General features: G+C 45.8%; 1 protein-coding gene across 1 annotated transcript; it reads left to right on the forward strand.

Moving 5' to 3' along the window:
• Positions 1-13009: 13009 nt before the first annotated feature.
• Positions 13010-17502, forward strand: LOC135398029 (uncharacterized). Its single transcript, XM_064629478.1, has 4 exons — positions 13010-13371; positions 15241-15277; positions 15444-15680; positions 17414-17502. Exons 1-4 carry the CDS (start codon positions 13096-13098, stop codon positions 17431-17433), a joined length of 570 nt encoding a protein of 189 aa, XP_064485548.1. The 5' UTR covers positions 13010-13095; the 3' UTR covers positions 17434-17502.
• Positions 17503-18234: the final 732 nt, after the last annotated feature.

The raw sequence follows: 18234 nt of genomic DNA on the forward strand, positions 1-18234 counted from the left end.
CGCGAAAAACGAGGACATAAGGTACACACAACACAAACGTCTTTCGCGTCCCCAAATATTGCGGTATGCTATCCCACCAACTAGCCCAACTTTCTGCACTAGTTCAGGGAAGAGAGGGAAAATGGGGAGCTGCACACACGGGTGGCGTGTCTTTTTGCAAGAGCGCTTGTCGTTTCTCGTACATCCGGCCGGAGCCGAAAGCGAAAGTTTTATGGAAGGGTTCTTCACTGGACCTCTAATGTAGTCACGATGGTTCCCTGAAGACAAAGCCTCTTGGTGCTCCACGAATGCTTTGCTGAGAGAGGATTAAGCACCAACAATGGGATGGGTGGCCAGAGCTGCGTGGAGACTGAAGCTGTCAGCTGAGATTGAGCATTTGAGATTCGAGTTGTATTCGACTGTGAGTTATTTGTACGTATATACCCAGGGGTGGATCTAGAGTGGGGTTCAGGATGTTCTGTCCCCCTCCTCAATTTCTGTATTCGCATAGTGTTTATTTGACCTAGATCGTGTATCTACCATGCTGGACAAGGCTGGACCCCCCTCAGAAAAATCCTGGATCCGCCCCTGTTTATACCAAATGCGAAATTTTATCCAAGAGAGCGTCATAGATTTTGAGATAAACGAGCAAAACGATCGAACACCACGTTTATTTTCGTTTTCGCGGTGACGTAAGCATGATTACAGTGACCTGTATAATGATGGTTACTATACCTTACTTACAGCATGATTACTGTATACATTAGCGATAAAATGGTTAAAAAGCAAGCGAGCTGGTGGCTAAGATCCATGACGAAAACCCGAGACTGGGAAAAAGACGAAAAACAGACGACACAACACAAAGTCTCTTTGAGAGAGAAGGAGACTGTGTTGTGGTCGTCTGTTTTTCGTCTTTTTCCCAGTCTCGGGTTTTCGTTATATATTAGCTGTTGTCACAAGGGGACTGAGATTGAGGACGGTTTATTAAGATATAGTAAATCCAAGTAATATTCGTCAAATTTTGTTTCAAATAGCTGATTGCAAATTTAAGAAATATATTGCACAGTGAGTCATAGTCAACATAAGCATGTGATAGTGTTTAGGTTTATGATGTCCAGGCTAGAGCACTGCACGGGCCCGGGCCCCCGACCCGGCCCGCGGGCCGGGCTGGGCTTGTTATTGGCTGTGTGCTCCGGGCCGGGCCGACAAAATACGCCAGCACCGCGGGCCGGGCCGGGCCCGGGCCGTTAAAATACGCCACCACCGCGGGCCTGGCCGGGCCCGGGCCGACAAATATGTTCCCGAGAGTCAGGCCCGGCCGGGCCACGCAGCTAATTCTACACATTGGAGATGCATTAGTTCATATCATCATGCGCTTGCGTCATTCCTGTGCATATTTTGCAAAGACAAGCAAAGGGTACTGCATTATGCATATGATTCGACCCTCTAGAACATTCTCCAAGCCACTTTACATTGCTCCTCACTCCTCACATATTTCACAATCACTTTGGCAAAGCTTGGTGAGAGGGATAGGGACTGGGAGAAGCAGTTTGTCGACAGCAAGCTCTATCTCCGCAAAATCTTGACAGTGTAACGATAACGCCCCGTGCGTTCTGGATTTAATTTGGTCTCGTGCGGTTACGGTGTTAAACCGCCATCACTTGTATGTTTGTCTTCTCTCCTTATAAATTTACTTATAAATTTGTTTGATAATCGCCAGAAACGCGTACGTCGCGGCTGGAAATACTAGGCCGGGATCTACTCGCCGGGTCACCGGGCCGGGCCGGGCCAGGCTGTATTTGCTTAGACGCCGGGCCGGGCCGGGCTCTAGTCACTGGGTCACCGGGCCGGGTCGGGCCGGGCCGCATAAAAATATGAAGGTCCGGGCCCGGGTCGGGCCATTTTTCGATGCGCCCGGGCCGGGTCGGGCCCGGAAAAGTCGGCCCGTGCAGTGCTCTAGTCCAGGCTAGGTGTGACATTTTCCTTTTCTTTTGCCGAACCGAGTGCTCTCTTAAGGTAACCGGGAGATGCAGTGATTTTATGTAGTGTTAGCAAGTGTATGTGAAAAATGTAATAAGTAAAATGCTGCTCATGTCACTGAGGGGTCAGCTGTCCCTTGTGCATTCTCTGAGGCACACTGACTACTCTGTACTTGTACTTCTCGGCTGTCGTTATGTTGAATATATCCTGTTTGAGATAGTTTTGTAATCCTATAACATGAAAGGCTTCACAATAACTGGACTGACATTTCGTATTTCTCATGGTAGCCTCTCCTCCAGGTGTTCAATGAAAATGTTGCACGTGTGTAGAACTATACTTCACAGTTTTAAACAGTGGGGTAGAGTATCGCCTCCTGCGATTAACCTCCCCATTCATTATCACTATTATAAAGTTGTTGTTACTTCATTTAACGAGAAACAATAAATACAGGGAAGAACTTGTGGTATATAGCACCATGTCTCAGTCGGTCACGTAATGGAGACGTCCTGTCGATGTCCTCGTTCCGAACGTGATTCAGGCACTACACTACACTACCAACATACACTACACTTCATTGGCGTCCACCCTGCTATTCCAATTGCGATAACCCAAGCACAGTAGAGTAGGGTTCGAAGGAAAACTAATACAACGAAAAAAGTATCCGTGTGAGTTTATAACAACGTCGCCATACCGGCACCCTCTGGTATATGCTCAGCGCTGGTATGTCGACGTTTGAGTTGATAATCTCATACATTACGTGCAGCCCAGGGTCGGATCCAGACCCTGGGTTTTGGGTGGGGCGGTTTGTTTGTTGAAGCGCGTAGTGGGGGAGGGGAGAGAGGGTAATCCCATGTATAAACTGACGTTTTGGAGGGCGATCGCCCCCCCCCCCCCCCCCCCCCCCGTGGACCGCTACTGGTGCAGCCAAAGAGCTTCATTTACCCTTATAGTGTCAGTGTGTGTTATGCTGTCCTTCACAAAATGCGCATAGCCACAGTGCAAGCCGAGAGATTGTGAACAGTTATTGCAAAAAAAAATTACCACTGAAGTGTTATTCCGGCGACAGCAGCACTGCAATTCCGTTGACCAGAATTCGGACTGGAAATCGAAACAGCTTGGAACAGCTAGGCAAACGACGCAGCGATACAAAGAGGACCACGTGGCCGACAGGCAATGGCGGGTTTCCAGCGACCCCCAGAGTGTCCCCATTTCCCACATGCAAGACTCTGACAGACAGGGCCGCAGATTTCCTTCCTCCATTGAGGAAGCCCAGCAAAAACCTTCACAGTGTCATCGGAAGGAGAAAGCAGATGATGAGACGACCAACATTTTTGCACAGCAAATTGTCTTCATTCCATAGGAAAGCAGAATACGTTTTCCGTAACATTAGTGTACAGAGGGGGTTTCCGCCCATTTCATCGAACGCCGTTTCATCGACGCTGTTTCATCGAATGCCGCTTCGCTCAACACACACGTCACCATGTGGCTTGTACAATATTGTCCCGTTCCCGAGCGTGATTACAGCATCCCATGGGGCCATGAGGAAATCTTACTTGAACAGAATTATTCTGTTTAACGCAAGGATTTTGTTTATTTAACATTCCCCCAGTGCCCCCAGGGTGACTGTTATCGCTCTCGGAAGCGAGACCGAATTTTTTTCCAGTGTTGTTATTGAGGTTGACGGGAGCTTTACAAGGCATGCAGATACGTTTCACGGTCCTTAGTAAGCAGAAAATGTTCGTGTTTCCGCACGATAACTTTGATATTTGACAGTCTATTGCCGATTTAATTAAACAGTGTCATATAACAGTGTTCCTGACCACTGCTACGATCTAGTGCGGGATAGTCGATTGAGTAAATTATTGTGTGGCTGTTTCCATATGAATGTCTATATCCTCGTCAGGCAAATCGGTTTCTGACCGAACGACAAATGAGGAGCGATCTTGATAACATAACCTAGCGGTGCCTAGTATTGTTGATGATAATTAGATCTGACAAAGCTATAGAAAAAAAATATACAGGTATTTTGAAAATAAACTGCAGGCTACGGTGTAAGCTATTGAACAATGTTGATCATTATAAATACTTAAGTATCACTATCAGAAACGATAAAAAAAAATTCCCTACAGCCCCCCCCCCCTTCAACCCCCTCTCTTTTGGTATATCAATAAACTCAAACTGAAATTGAATAGCCATATTAAACACGTGTTCTAATGAAAAAACGGCTAGGAAGCAAGCGAGCTGGTGAAGATGATGCATAATGTAAAACCCCGAGACTAGGGAACACGAAGGGACAGACACAACACGAAGTCTCTTCGTGTTGTGTCTGTCCCTTCGTGTTCCCTAGTCTCGGTGTTTTACATTATACGTGTTCTAAAGCTACTCGACGACTTTGGATGTGAAAAAAAAATCGCTTTGGAGAAACAAAATAAATTAACAGCATATAAATCATTAGATCTTCCTTGGAGTATACATATGTATCAGCAGTCTGGGATCCATAAAATAGCGCGCTGCCTGAAAATATGAAGAAAATACAAAGGTCTACTGCACGGTTCATATTGTCTAGGTGCAGATAGGACTCCCTCGGTATACGGTAATTACATATGAATATTAAAAATGAATGACTAAGTTGCGAAATCTGTGTTTCATTTGGAGGGTGACTGCCCCACGGATGGTCTCCGAAAATTTTACGTCCAGTATACTGCTTCAAAAAAAGAAAAAGCGTCTCCACACCCATAAACGGAGAAAACAGCTGATATCTAGGTATCGTTCATTGAAGTCGTTACTTGTGGGATGGGAAAACGAACCTTCATGTGAACGATACGAGTACGTTAAAAACATTGCTGAAAATGATTGGATTCGCCAGCATACGCCAGCAAAAAAACAGACCGACAATGAAATTTATTATGAAGGGAATTGCCGGTTACAATAATTACAATAATATATATATATTTCATGAATATTATGATACGCGTATATCCTTATATTACATACATGTATTGGTGTGTAGTATACAAAGCTATAGATATGTCATTATACGTTTCAGGCATATTATTGCAATGAAAATATTATTGCGGTAAATTTAAGTATTGTAAGTGAGCGGCGCCGGCAGGGCGGGGAAGAGGAGGAGGAAGAGAGATTGAGAATCGAATGGAACAGGAATAAACAGTTTTGAGACCGCAAAGTCTTACAATTGGCGCAGCCGACACTGAATATGTGGGTTGAGCTCCACGCCGAAGCGGACTCGACCGGACACCTGCTTTTTACAAGCTGTACGCCGGCGGATGAGGAAGCCGTGCAACTTCCCAGAACGGTGAGCAGTGATGCTTTTCGCCAACTTGTGCTTTCAAAAACCAAGAAAACGGCGCAGGAGATCCTTACCGAAGGATCCGTGAAGATCAACATGAGGGTCATTGACTACGAGGAACATATCGGAAGTGCTCTCAGGGTCGCTACACAGGCTTCAACTCTGATGGGTGCTACGCAGCCTTCCGCAACCGATGCGCTCATTCGGTTAGTGGAGGCACAGAGTCAGCAACTCATACGATGTCAGGAAATGTTCAATTCGGTCCTGCTCTCACAGTCTGCTCCTGTTCGCCCTCACTTCAAGATGATAAAGCCAGACGTTTTTGACAATCAAACAACGAGCCCGGAAGCATGGATAACATTTTACGAGTATGCGTGTGAATGCAATCACTGGTCCACTGACAATGACATGATAAAAAACATGCGACTGTTTCTCTCTGGCATGTCAAAGAAGTGGTACGAGTTGCGCCTTCCCAAGCATAGTTGCGACACCTGGTTGCAGTGGAAGGAAAGCTTCTTGAAGTCGTTTCGAGAAAATCCCATTGATAACTGGGACAAAGCAATTTTTCACAAGTTTAGATCCGGCTCTACCCTTGACTATTTCTACGAGAAACGCAGACTGCTTCACATAGCCGAACCTAACCTTCCGGACACAGCAGTGATTCATTTGGTTGTGCATGGACTACCAAAAGACATGCAGACGCAAGTTTTAGTGAGAGCGCCAACAACCGTCGAGAGTCTCCTTGACTGCCTTAAGGATTTGAGCACCCGACACTACCCCTCACCACCCCTGGATACTGCATTTCGTTCCCACAAAACTGCGACACCCCTCCGAAGGACGGAACCAGTGGACAAGCCACAAGTAAAGGACTACGCTGGTCCCCGGCAACTCAATACTGCGACAAGCGACAATCTCCAAATTACACGCGGAGAAATTTTAAACTAATAAACGAGGGTGCCCAGTCCTACCCGACGACACCAAAGGAGACTGTTTTCCTTCTTCACACTAATCTTCTGTTCATCAAAGTCATCGTGAATGGCCAGCCCATTAAGGCATTCCTCGACACAGGAGCGTCCATTTCTGTCATTAACTTACACAAAGTCGATCCTACTCAACTCAGAGTTGGAAGACCTGTCTCTGTACAAGCATATGATGGTCGTACAACCTTACATAACACATGGGCCGATATTACACTAACGTTCCAGGAAAGAACTGTCTCAATCCATGCTTTGGTAATGCCTGATGTCCAGTATGAGTTTCTCCTCTCACGACCTGACATGAAAACTCTCAAGATGAACCTCTACTGGGATGACAAGGTAGACATCGACCCACGGGAAGACATTAAACCAGTACTATGCCTTCAGGATGCAGAGGACATCAAACAAGCCTACCCCGATCTGTTCTGTTCACAGGGTTACCCTCCAGCTATGAAGAATTTTGCTGTTCCATTTAAGCTCACTGACACAACAGCAATCAAACAAAAACCGTATCCCATGTCTAGAGAGAAGAAAAAGTGGCTTGCGCAGGAGCTGGACAATATGCTACAAGCTGGAGTTATCAGACACTCCACTTCCCATTTTGCATCCCCAGTGACCATAGTGCCAAAGGAAGACGGTTCCTTGCGCTTATGCACGGACTACAGGAAAATTAACAATCAAACGGAACTCTTCCCGTACCCAATGCCACGAATAGACGACATCATCAATGAAACTGGTGGGTCTTCCGTTTTCTCTCGAATCGATCTGGCAAAGGGTTTCTGGCAAATTCCACTGACTGAAGACACTAAGCAGTATACAGCATTTGCAACCTTCAACGGCCTATATGAGTACAACAGATTGCCATTCGGGTGGAAAAATTCTCCCGCCTGGTTCCAGAAAATGATGAACGAAGTTTTGCAGCCTTTTCTAGGAAACTTCTGTCAAGTGTATATCGACGACGTTTTGGTCTACTCCAAATCGGCTTCTGATCACCACAACCATCTGCATCAAGTGTTGCAGGCACTTTGCAGAGCTTCGCTTAAAGTCAACTTTAAGAAAAGTGAGTTTTTCAAGCACCATGTCACCTTCTTAGGACGCGTATTTGATGGCAACACAAAGACGACAAAAGCAGAGTCCATAGCACGGATAACTCAGCTTCCCAAGCCACACAATTTGCACTCGCTTCGTGTTTTTCTTGGTCTGGCTGGACATTTTCGCGCGTTCATCAGAGACTACGCTAGGAAAACAAAGTGTCTGACTATTCTAACACAGAAAGATGTGCCCTTTGTATGGTCAGCAGAATGCGAAGCTGCGTACAACCATTTGGTTTCTGCCATTTCCTCCGATCCAGTCCTTACGCTGCCAAACTTTGAACTTCCCTTCGAACTACATACTGACGCGTCCTACTATGGAACCGGAGCTGTACTCTATCAGCGCAACTGTACGGCATCTACTCACCAGCAATTGCATGTCATAGGATACTACTCCTACACCTTTACTAAAGCTGAACTCAACTATTCTGCGACTGAAAAAGAAACGCTTGCAGTCCTCGTTGCCTTGAGGTACTTTCAACCTTACCTGGATGGGAGGAGGTTTCAGCTTGTCACAGATAACGATGCCCTCACGCATCTGCTTCAGACAGCACAACCGAAAAATCGGATAGCTCGCTGGATATTAGAACTCCAGCATTACGACTGTGAAGTCATACATCGTCCAGGACGACTTCTCCAGGATGCGGACGCCCTCTCAAGGTTACCGCACAATCATCATGTGAACAACCTCACAGTATCCAACGCGTGGCAAGACTTAAGCTTCAAAGACGGCAAGTACTTCGTTCCACCGTCGCTGCACGCCACAATACTATCACTCTATCACGACAGTCCCCATTCTGGTGGTCACGACGGATTCCCCCGTACATATGCAAAAATTAAGCAACGCTTTACTTGGCCTGGAATGAAGGCATCTGTAAAAGAATACGTTCGATCCTGTCATACGTGCCAACTCGCAAAAGCGAAATTTCATCCTCAACCCGATGTACTTACATTACCAGATCACTCTTCGGTGCCCTTCGAAGTCGTCCACCTCGATTTTGCCGAGATCAAGAAGAAGTCAGAGAGTACGAAGAAAACTCAGTCCTTCCTACTGGCCATCGACCAATGCACACGAATGGTTGCCGCGCGAGTGGGAAAAGAAAATTCACACACCATAGTAACCCTTTTGAGCCGACAGATGTTTCAGGACACCAAGACTATAATATCCGATAACGCATTGGCTTTCAAGAGCAAGCTCCTACAAGAGTTCGCGAGCGAACGTGGCATCGCACTTAGATATGCATCGCCATACCACCCTGCGGGAAACGGTCTTGCCGAACGCGCAATCCGGGATATCAAACAGTACATCACGTTGTACCCTGACTTCCCAGGAGGCTGGAAATGTTGTCTTGAAGCAGCCGTTCACCACCACAATAGATCGGAAACAGCAGCACTTGGATGCTCACCCCACTTCGCAGCTTCCGGTGAGCAAACAGTACTGCCTGCAGACAAGCAACTTCATATCCAGGACGGTGTACAGCTGCATGAGAGACGCACTACTCCTACTGAAGAACTAAGCTACAGACAGTCAATGAAGAGGTCCTACGATAAGCGCCACTCGAACAAGATCCCTGTGGTACGAGTAGGAGACCTGGTCATGGTACGCAAAGGTATCCCTGGTACGGCTCGCAGTATCCACGGCCCCTACATCGTCCAGAAAACAGCTCACAAAAACGACGTCCTCAAAAACATTGTATATGTAGCGCCGTCTGGACATTCTGAATGTGCGGCAGCAAGTAATGTCATCCCTTACCATCTCAGGAGAGATGAAGCTCAACTGGGGGAGAATTGTAAGTGAGCGGCGCCGGCAGGGCGGGGAAGAGGAGGAGGAAGAGAGATTGAGAATCGAATGGAACAGGAATAAACAGTTTTGAGACCGCAAAGTCTTACAAGTATGCGAAAATTTGCCATTTTCCGTGGTCGCAGAAAAATGTGTGCCTATGATGGTGGGGTTGTTGCTAGTTGAGTGATCTATTATTGTTCGGCTTCAACGCTTCGACGGCGAGCAATTGTCCGCACCTCTAAAAAAAAACAAAACAAAAAAAACTCAGATGAATCAGGCCCACTCTGTTTGCACAATCTCCCTATCGGGCTCGTAGTATTTGCATTACCTTTACATAACTGCCATAATATCGGCGGATACAAGGGAAACTTGCTTCGAGCCAGTTTTTAAGAGGTGCTTGTATGCATCTGTAACGAATGGAATGTTTCGGACGAAATAAAATGCCATTCAATGAAACGGCGGTCAGCGATTCGATGAAACGTCCATTTTTCGACGAAATGGCGTTCCATCAAACAGCGTTTCTTTCTTTCTTTTTTTTTTTTTTTTTTTTTTTTTTTTTTTTTGCTCATAGAGCACGCATGGTTCTCTGATAAATGCTCAGAACGTCTACAGTCATTCGAAGCACCTTGCAGCCTCTTCCTTAGTGGGTACTCGAACGAAATCGTCTGGAGGCACACGTCTGTACAATGCTTTACAACTCGACATCGGCGCTTGATCCTCAATGTTCGTCTGTGCTGCGATACGTCGTCAAATGATCATTTCCATGCGTGGACCAAAGATTGTATCCTGATCAAATCTCAACGCTCTGCGAGTACTTACCTGCGCACGTAACCTTATACCATATGATGTGAGCAGATGATGGTGCACCACATACTCTGTTTTGTCACGTACTGCATGTAAAAAGCAAATTTTCTTGCGCTGTAGATTTTCAATTCAGTTCAAATGCAATTCAGTGCAGGCAAGTAAACGGGTACTCAGACAACCACATCTCAACGACCGTTTGCTTCATATAGAAGCTTCTTTTGTTTAATGAACCTCGGATGAATAGATGAGACCACAAACATAAATGAAACTAAACTCTGTATCCGGAGGGTGGTTAGTGATATCAAAGTTTGAAAACTCGGGCTCGGGCAAGCACTGCGCAACGCAAATACGAAGATTGGGCATAAGTTTGCAATACATATTGCTAGCGATTGTGATCCCTCGTCTGCAAATACCACCTCTGATATAGAGGATACGATACTATCTTCATTTGTGAGAAATTCGATTTCAGCCTTTGTGTTCTTGAATACCAACTAAACCCTAGCAGACTAATAAGTGGAACACTTCCAAATCAGTATAGAAAGCTGTCTAATGCTGCACAGACTTGTGCGTAACGCGTTACTAGTAATTGCGTTACTTGTAATCAATTACTTTTTTTAGTAATTTTTCGAGTAATCAGTTACTTTACTGTGAAAGTAATTTTTCGAGTAATCAATTACTTTTTGGAGTAATCGATTACTCAGTAATTGATTACTTTTCCGGCAGAGATTAACTTATTTTTCAGATGTTCTGCCCCAAGTCAAGCCCCTCGTGCCGTCAGCCTTTGTTGGATCGTTCTACTATAGCAAGCACAGGTCACTGTACTAACGTTCTGGAATTTCAGGGTCTCTCTCCCTAATCTTTTCCTACACCAGTATGCTGGTACCTGAAGGTTTAGAGGTTTAGTGAGTCATGGGGAAGTTCCAGGCAATGTTCTTCCACAATCGGGTCAACGTCTTCCCGGACGATAAATACAGTAGACGTACAGATCTACCTGTCCTAAGCGTTTTTGTTTTTCATGTTATTTCAGCTGTTCCGCTATTGAACCTTTCTTTCTTTCCTTTCTTTTTTTTCTTTTTTTCTGGGGCACACAAAGACAGGTATAATTTGTGTGAATGCAAAGTAACGACCGGAGTAACGCGTTACTTTTTTACTCGTTACTCAATTACATTTGGAGTCGAGTAATTGGTAACGGTAATCAATTACTTTTTGCGTAGAAGTAACGGTAACGGTAATCAATTACTTTTTTCGAGTAACGGGCACAAGTCTGATGCTGCATAACATCCAACATGAGGAAAGACATCTCATTTGGTTCTGCAACAGCGGGGCTTAGTCTATTTGTGAAACATTGAAATATGGCAGCCGTTGAAAAAGTCAGACACCGGCTGAAATTGAACCATGCACCTCTCGGTTGCCGGTCCAGTGCGCGTGTTTTGGGTGTACAACCCCCCCCCCCCCCCTCCAAAAAAAAAGGTACGCTTGGTAGTGCATTTGGGAGAGGGAAAGATGGGGAATCCTTCTCTCCCACGTAAAGTCCCCGTAGAACCCGTCCCGAAATATTTTTCTGGCTACGCCGCTGCATACATGTCATCAGTACAGACATGGTATACTCAAATACCGTATAAGGAAATGTGCCTCTACTCTTGTTTTGATTACTGTACCAGCAGCACAAATGTCTCGAGTTCGTCTTGAGCCAAACTCGAGCTTGTGCAAGACCGCCGCCGTGCTTTTCATTAGCAACAAAAGACACGAGGTAAAATAATACAATCCTGTATTTTGATCAGGCTCTTCTATCCTCTTAGCGGTCACATAGACGTGCGCTTAGACATAGCATAAAGACGCTGCAATGCACACAGATGGCGAGGGCCGTGTCCCGCTAGAAGTCTAGGCAAGAGCCATTGCTATGAAGGAAGCATAAGGCAAAACAATTCGACTTTCCGTAGGGTAGAGTAGCCGTCTTGCAAATACTTGCACGTCACTCGTGTAGTGCTTCCCAGCCGTCTGAGAAATCCACAGGCCTCAAACCCATTGATATCCTTCCGAAATCTCTACGGGTATCTCGTTCTTTTTGGCTTTACCGGATAGCCGAGACAGCCCGATGCGGGAGGTCCAGCGCGTTCTCAGTCGTCTTCTCCTTCGCGGTATCATTGTAGTCTGCTTCAACATAACGTTGCGCGCTGCGCGATGAACGTCAGTATAGAAGAGTACTTTAAGACTCTCGAAAAAGGATTTGGGCACTTCCAGGCCACTCTCATTCAGAGTCTGTATCTTCTTGTTGAGCTGAACACGTAAGTAAGTCAGTCCAATTCCAAGAACGCCGCAGTTGATGACGCAAGCCGTTGTGAGCATGATGACCATCATTTTGTGATCATTGTGGCGATCCTTCAATGCAGTCTTACCGCTATGGTGTTTGCATTCCGAAGACCTGTTCACAACTGGCGCGGTGACTTGTAATGATTGAATGACGGTGTCATTGGACGCAGTATGACCAATGTTGTCCTGATCGCGAGGTTTCGCAGGTTCCACTTGAACCATCTGTGTCCTCCGGCGGTTTCTTCGATCCTATGTGCATAGCCTGGCCAAGGAGACACATGGGCCAACCGGCACAGCGTCCAGAACGCCACCCAGCCGCTGACGCACCATAGCGTTCATGGTGATGTTGATGGCCGTCGATCCGTGGGAGCCGAGCAACTTATTCACAATCGTTCAACTTAGCAAGATCAGCATTCCAAAGATGATTGAAACACTGTGACGTGCGTTGTTATCATTATTGATGTATAGTATTCTCATTTATTTTTTATTACGATGATGTATTCAGTTTCTTCGTAATTTTTTATCTGTCTGGCAAAAATTGTTTCGTTCATATTGAAGCCAATTTTGTTCCTGGTGAGAAGGCCCTTCCCAAGGGTCCGCATGTATTCAATGGCAACGCGAACCTCGTTACACAACGTTCTTTTGAATGGAAGTAACATCTATTGCTCATGCTTCGGTCGCCCTTGTACGCATTTAATGCTGGGCAGTAAGGGTATCCGGTGTGTACAAATCGAGCTGGTCTACGATGGCGTTCTTATCAGCACATTGGTATCGGCATCCTCCCTACGCTCGTTATGAGCCACTTGCTATTAACTATACGGTGACGAGAGAAACAGCAAAAATCGGCGTACCTGAACCACTCCAATGGGAATCCGCCGTGACGTCATGCGCTTCCGCCGTTTCCGCGATAACGAAAGTGGCCTGAATTTTGGGACAAAGGTGGGTCTGATTCAGGGACATTATTATTCGCGCCCATGTAAGTGCAATAGTGAGGTTACACAACGTGGGAAGCAGCATGCTGTGCGAGAAAAACGCCGCCGTCGGGCCCAACTGGACTCACTCGTCGCTTGCTGGACTGCGCAAAGCATGGCATCCGCATTGCTGCTTCTCGTTGCGCTGGGCAGTTCTGTGTTGGCTCAGGTAACTCACTTTCATTAAGTTTAGGGTGGCATAGTAACATCTATATGCGTCGTCCAGAACGATATCATTCTCTCTTCCGATTGCTTTACTTTTTTGCGCACAGATCCAAAGTGTTGGAAAACGGGCGTATATACGCCCATCGTCCCCAACAAACGAAGAGACAGAGTGATATCATTTTGGTTAGCCGTAGGAGTGTGATGGCAGTGAAACTCTCATGTCCGAGTGCGATCTAACTTTGTCCACGTGAGAGTTCTTGTGACAGAATACGTTTGCGAGTTGAGCCTTTTGTAATTTGTTTTGAGCGCAAGAAGATGCAGAGCTTTTTGGGTAAGACTGAACATGATGGGGACGCGAAGAAACGTGTCTTTCTCTCGTTTCTCCCATCCTGTTCAGTCGTTTTGAGCTGGCTACCTCCCTCTTTGGTTGCAAAACAACCGGTGCACAAAGATACCAGTGAAGATGATGACGGAGTTCGCGCACGCAGTCCCGCTGGATGGTAAAGGGACGCGCGTGAACATGGCGTTGCGGTATGCCACTGAGTTACCGATCAGGTTAAAGGAGATCCGTACAAAATAACTGGAAATAACTCACAGAGTGACGGTCAAACTCCGTCGTTCAGAGTATGTTGTTGACACTGCCTTAGTGATCGCCTCCAGTTCTCTAAATCTAACACGTGCCCTCCACTTGATGAGCTAAATAGTGATGCTTAGCTAACTAGTCGTCCGGTAGTTACGCACTCTGTTCCGTGGAATTTCCGACTGGACGTATAACCGTCCTGCAAAAACGACATTTAAAACATTTTGTGTGACTTAAAAAAATTACACCATGTACTGCTTGCGACACGGTTGTCTGGAATCGCCTGTCAGTAGTTCTGCAGCCCATATTACTTTGTTCTACTTGAAAGTGTTGTACCAATATTGTATTTAAAGAAAGACCATATACTGCACGTGCTTATTACTCAAAATAAATGATCTAGCAACACCTGGAGATTTGAGATGAAATAAACCACAGGGTGCTGATTTCAGACAAGCGCGTCGCAAGCAGTACATACAGGGTTTCCACGCCACAGTAGCTCACATGTCCGAAATCTTGAACATAGTTCCACATCCCGCGTACGGTTAAGTTTCCCACGCATGTGAATACATTTTAGCGGTACCTATACTTACTACGGCAATTCGTTATCAAAATTTTCTGGTCTGTCGTGTTGGTATACCATCGACCCCACGGCGCTAAAGTATCCGAAACGCGTGTTATTCGAAACTGTCTCGCGCTAGATGCACTCGGGTCATCCCGTCATTTTCCAAAGTAGAGTAAACCCTCGTGTTATAGCGAAGCAAAGAAGCGAAGGCAAGAAGACCGGAAAAAATTGATAGCGGCAATTCGATATAAGTGAAACATATACCACTAAAGCAGTGACAGTCGCTTCGGAAGCACGCAGGAACACCGAGGGAGCCTTCAAGAAAATATTCAAGCACGCAATCAAACCTTGGTGAACATCGTGGCAGTGAACAACCTGGTGCCTTGCCTTCACAACATCTTGTGTGCCAACATCTTGATGAACAACCCTTATATGGGGAAAAAAGAGAGAAAGGAAAAGACGTAAGCTGGGTCTGGCGTATACGGATTTCCGCCGGCTCGCCCTTCGCACCAGACGGAGTCGGCTGGCAGCCAACAATCGGGTTCGAAACGCATGCATTTCGGTCGGGACAGCAGAATAAAGCGACAATAAAATTAAAAAAAAAAACTATTTCGTTACGACGAGGGTTTGCTGAAACTTCTCAAAATTTTCACATTTTGTGTCATACGTGCCACTTAGATGCGATGTCTGAACTGTAGCCAAAGATAACTTTTTTTCTTTTTTTCTACTAGGAACGTACCATGGACGTCCAGCCTGCTGTCAGTAAGCGTGAGTGCCATTTTCAATATCCAGAATGCGAAAATAAAGACGCGTGCAGGGGCTTTTATCGTGGACTGTGAGTGTCTTTTGGAGCGACGTATGTTCAAAAGTGTATGTACGATCGAGTCATTTCACCAGTTTCATAACTCCGAACACTTATTATGCATGCATGTAGGACTGCCTCGGCACGTCCTGGTGTTTCGTCAAGTGGAGGCGGGTGTTTGTCCATCGCCAAGTCCATGCTGGCAGCAGTCTGGCCTGTTTGCTGACCCGAGTGACTGCTGCGGCTTCTTCAACTGCGCCTACTGCCGTGCCTACCGCCAGCGCTGTGCCTTGGGTACAGTGTTCGACCGACGCTTGGGCCTTTGCAATTACCCGTACGCCGCTCCTCCTTGCCTAGCTCCCAACCCTGGTGAGTTCGCGTCACCCACTCTCCCCCCCCCCCCCAAAAAAAAAATATATATATACTGAAGAGGTAATGGCGCCAGTTGCTGATTCTACCGCAGCCAACCTTTACTAACTGCTGTCCCCGTTGAGTGTTTAGGACTGCTATCATAGCAGCGCGTCCTTCTTATAGACTAATTTATAGTGTTTACAACAATCAATGAGCCGACTACTCTTGACTATGCACCAAACTCCCATTGGACGGGTGAAGGAAATTATATTCCACTATGAGTTCGATCTCGTAAGAACACTTCATGGAAGAGTTACACCAATGTGATTTTTCTAATAGTTATCGAAATGCACGGGTAAAAATATGAGCGAAAACGACCTTTTTTATTACTGCTGGAAGATATTGCTGCAGGATATTGGACTTTCTTTGAAACCTACAAAAAGAGCCACGAAAGAGGTATTTGATTGGAAACAACTGAATCTGGAGTTTCTCAAGGCGCTGTGAAACTTTAAACTTGGCTGTCACCCATAAGATTGGTACTATATAGGGTAAGGTGGGGCAAGATGAGACATTTTTTGCTCGACGCCGCCTGTCTCAGAGACGCGTTGCTCCATGCGCTTGAAACTTTACTCATAGGTGGCTCTGCATGTCCGTTGCACGTGAGAATTGTCCGGATTGGTGTTTGCGTTGTAGAGAAAAAAATCGGTTACTTCTGCCTGGAATGTAAAGACCCGCAAAAAAGGCGCGATTTTCTGTAGTCCTTTTTCTTGTCATCTGTGCAGCAACATGTCGCAGGCTTATTCTGTCAATATAAGTCCACATCCTATTTCTTTATTCATTCATCTAGATACGACAAATACGACAAAGTATGGCCACTCTTGGTTATCCGGTGTTTAACAGAAAAATTAATGCATTATGAACGGGGAATGCGATTATATGAACGGGGCAAGACGCGACAACTTAATGTAATTTAAATTTAATATAATTTATAAACTGAAAAGTCAGCTATTAGGTGGCTTTATGTTTGTTCCTCAGAGATTTCTTTTTTGCATATTGCCTAGGATTTTCCAGCAAATATTCCTGTTTCCCAGGATATTTAAACCAAGGCAGAAGCGCACGCAAAAGCGAGCGACCAGCGACACATCAGATTGGCGGTGCCTTGTTTGCAAAGGACGGTGGAGCAAAATAGTACCGGGTTCTGTGTGGTTTTATTGCACATCATGTGGGCGGTCTGCTTGGATTGCAAAAACTAATTTGTATAGTTCATTACCACGGCGTGTCTCATCTTGCCTCACGCTATGTCTCGTCTTGCCCCGAGGGTTGGGATAAGATGAGACAATCTGCATTTTTGAATTTCTTGTTCTGTGTTTATTTTAGAACCGGCTACGTCCGCCCTGATTTACAGATCAGAATGTGCCTATGGCTAGTTTTTTTGAAAAACACGAAACATAAAAATTCCATATTCAATTGCAAATTTCTGTCTCATCTTGCCCCACCTTCCCTTACATATTAAAACTTGGATCGAGTTACGTGGTACATTCCGTACATGCAATGGGGCCAAGACCTCGAACCACTTACCGGAGTAGACGCTCACACGCCATCACAAGGCCTTAGATGTCTTTCTGCAGCTCATCCAATGTAACACTTGTTCAGTCTGTGAGACCAGTACGCGTAAAAAATATTTATCTCGTATACGTTGTGTGTGACGCTAAGTACCAATTAAGTAATATGGCCTAACGTTCTGTTTTCAGGATGTTACCTCCATTACTGAGAACCATCAGCAAGGCATTTCAAGCAAAGAAGAACGACGCAGTATTGCTTCACATAAATGTCAGGCTCCCAACCTTGATATTAAATAGCAATTGCTATAATAAATGTTGCATAAAAACTCCAAGATATGTGGACAGCCATTTCGCTTTCATAGAGGCTTACCAATGAAATGCACAAAAGGAATATGTGGCAGGAGCCAAGAAGAGCGAAAGAACAAAAAGAAAGCCGCGATTAACGAATTCATGTAACCCGCTAATGGTCTTATACGTATATAATGTAATTGGAGTAGATTTACACGCAAGGTGTGTCAGCTCCTATTTGTGTGGCAACATGTTGCACGTGCCGCAGGGTAGGACTGCAGATAATTTCGACCACCTGGGGTTCACACACGCGGTGCTGGAAGCAATATTTACCTCCCCCGCATTGCTACCGTCCTTGTGTTGCCTTGTATTGAAGGGACAAGCGCAATGCTTGCCCACATCACACTTCAAAAATGGTACTGCCCTAAAAACAAAGAGCAGGCATGCACTACCATTACTTTTTTCTCCCTCGGCCGAGCTTGAACCCGCGATCTTGTGCTCAGCAAGCCAATACGTTACCGCCTGACCTACCGAGGAGGGCAAGGGACTACACTTTCGCGAATTCTGAGGTCGTCTTCCTCTGACAAGCGACCTTGCACGTGAGGGTTCGGAGATTTCCTCACCGTAGTAACGGAAAATATGCCGCCACAAGTGACAACTGTAGTGTCTCCGTCCCGGTTGTGTCAAAGGTACGACCAAACAAAGGCCCCAAGATCGCCTTG

The sequence above is a fragment of the Ornithodoros turicata genome, chromosome 1 (genome assembly GCF_037126465.1).
Source record: "Ornithodoros turicata isolate Travis chromosome 1, ASM3712646v1, whole genome shotgun sequence".
Lineage (NCBI taxonomy): Eukaryota > Metazoa > Arthropoda > Arachnida > Ixodida > Argasidae > Ornithodoros > Ornithodoros turicata.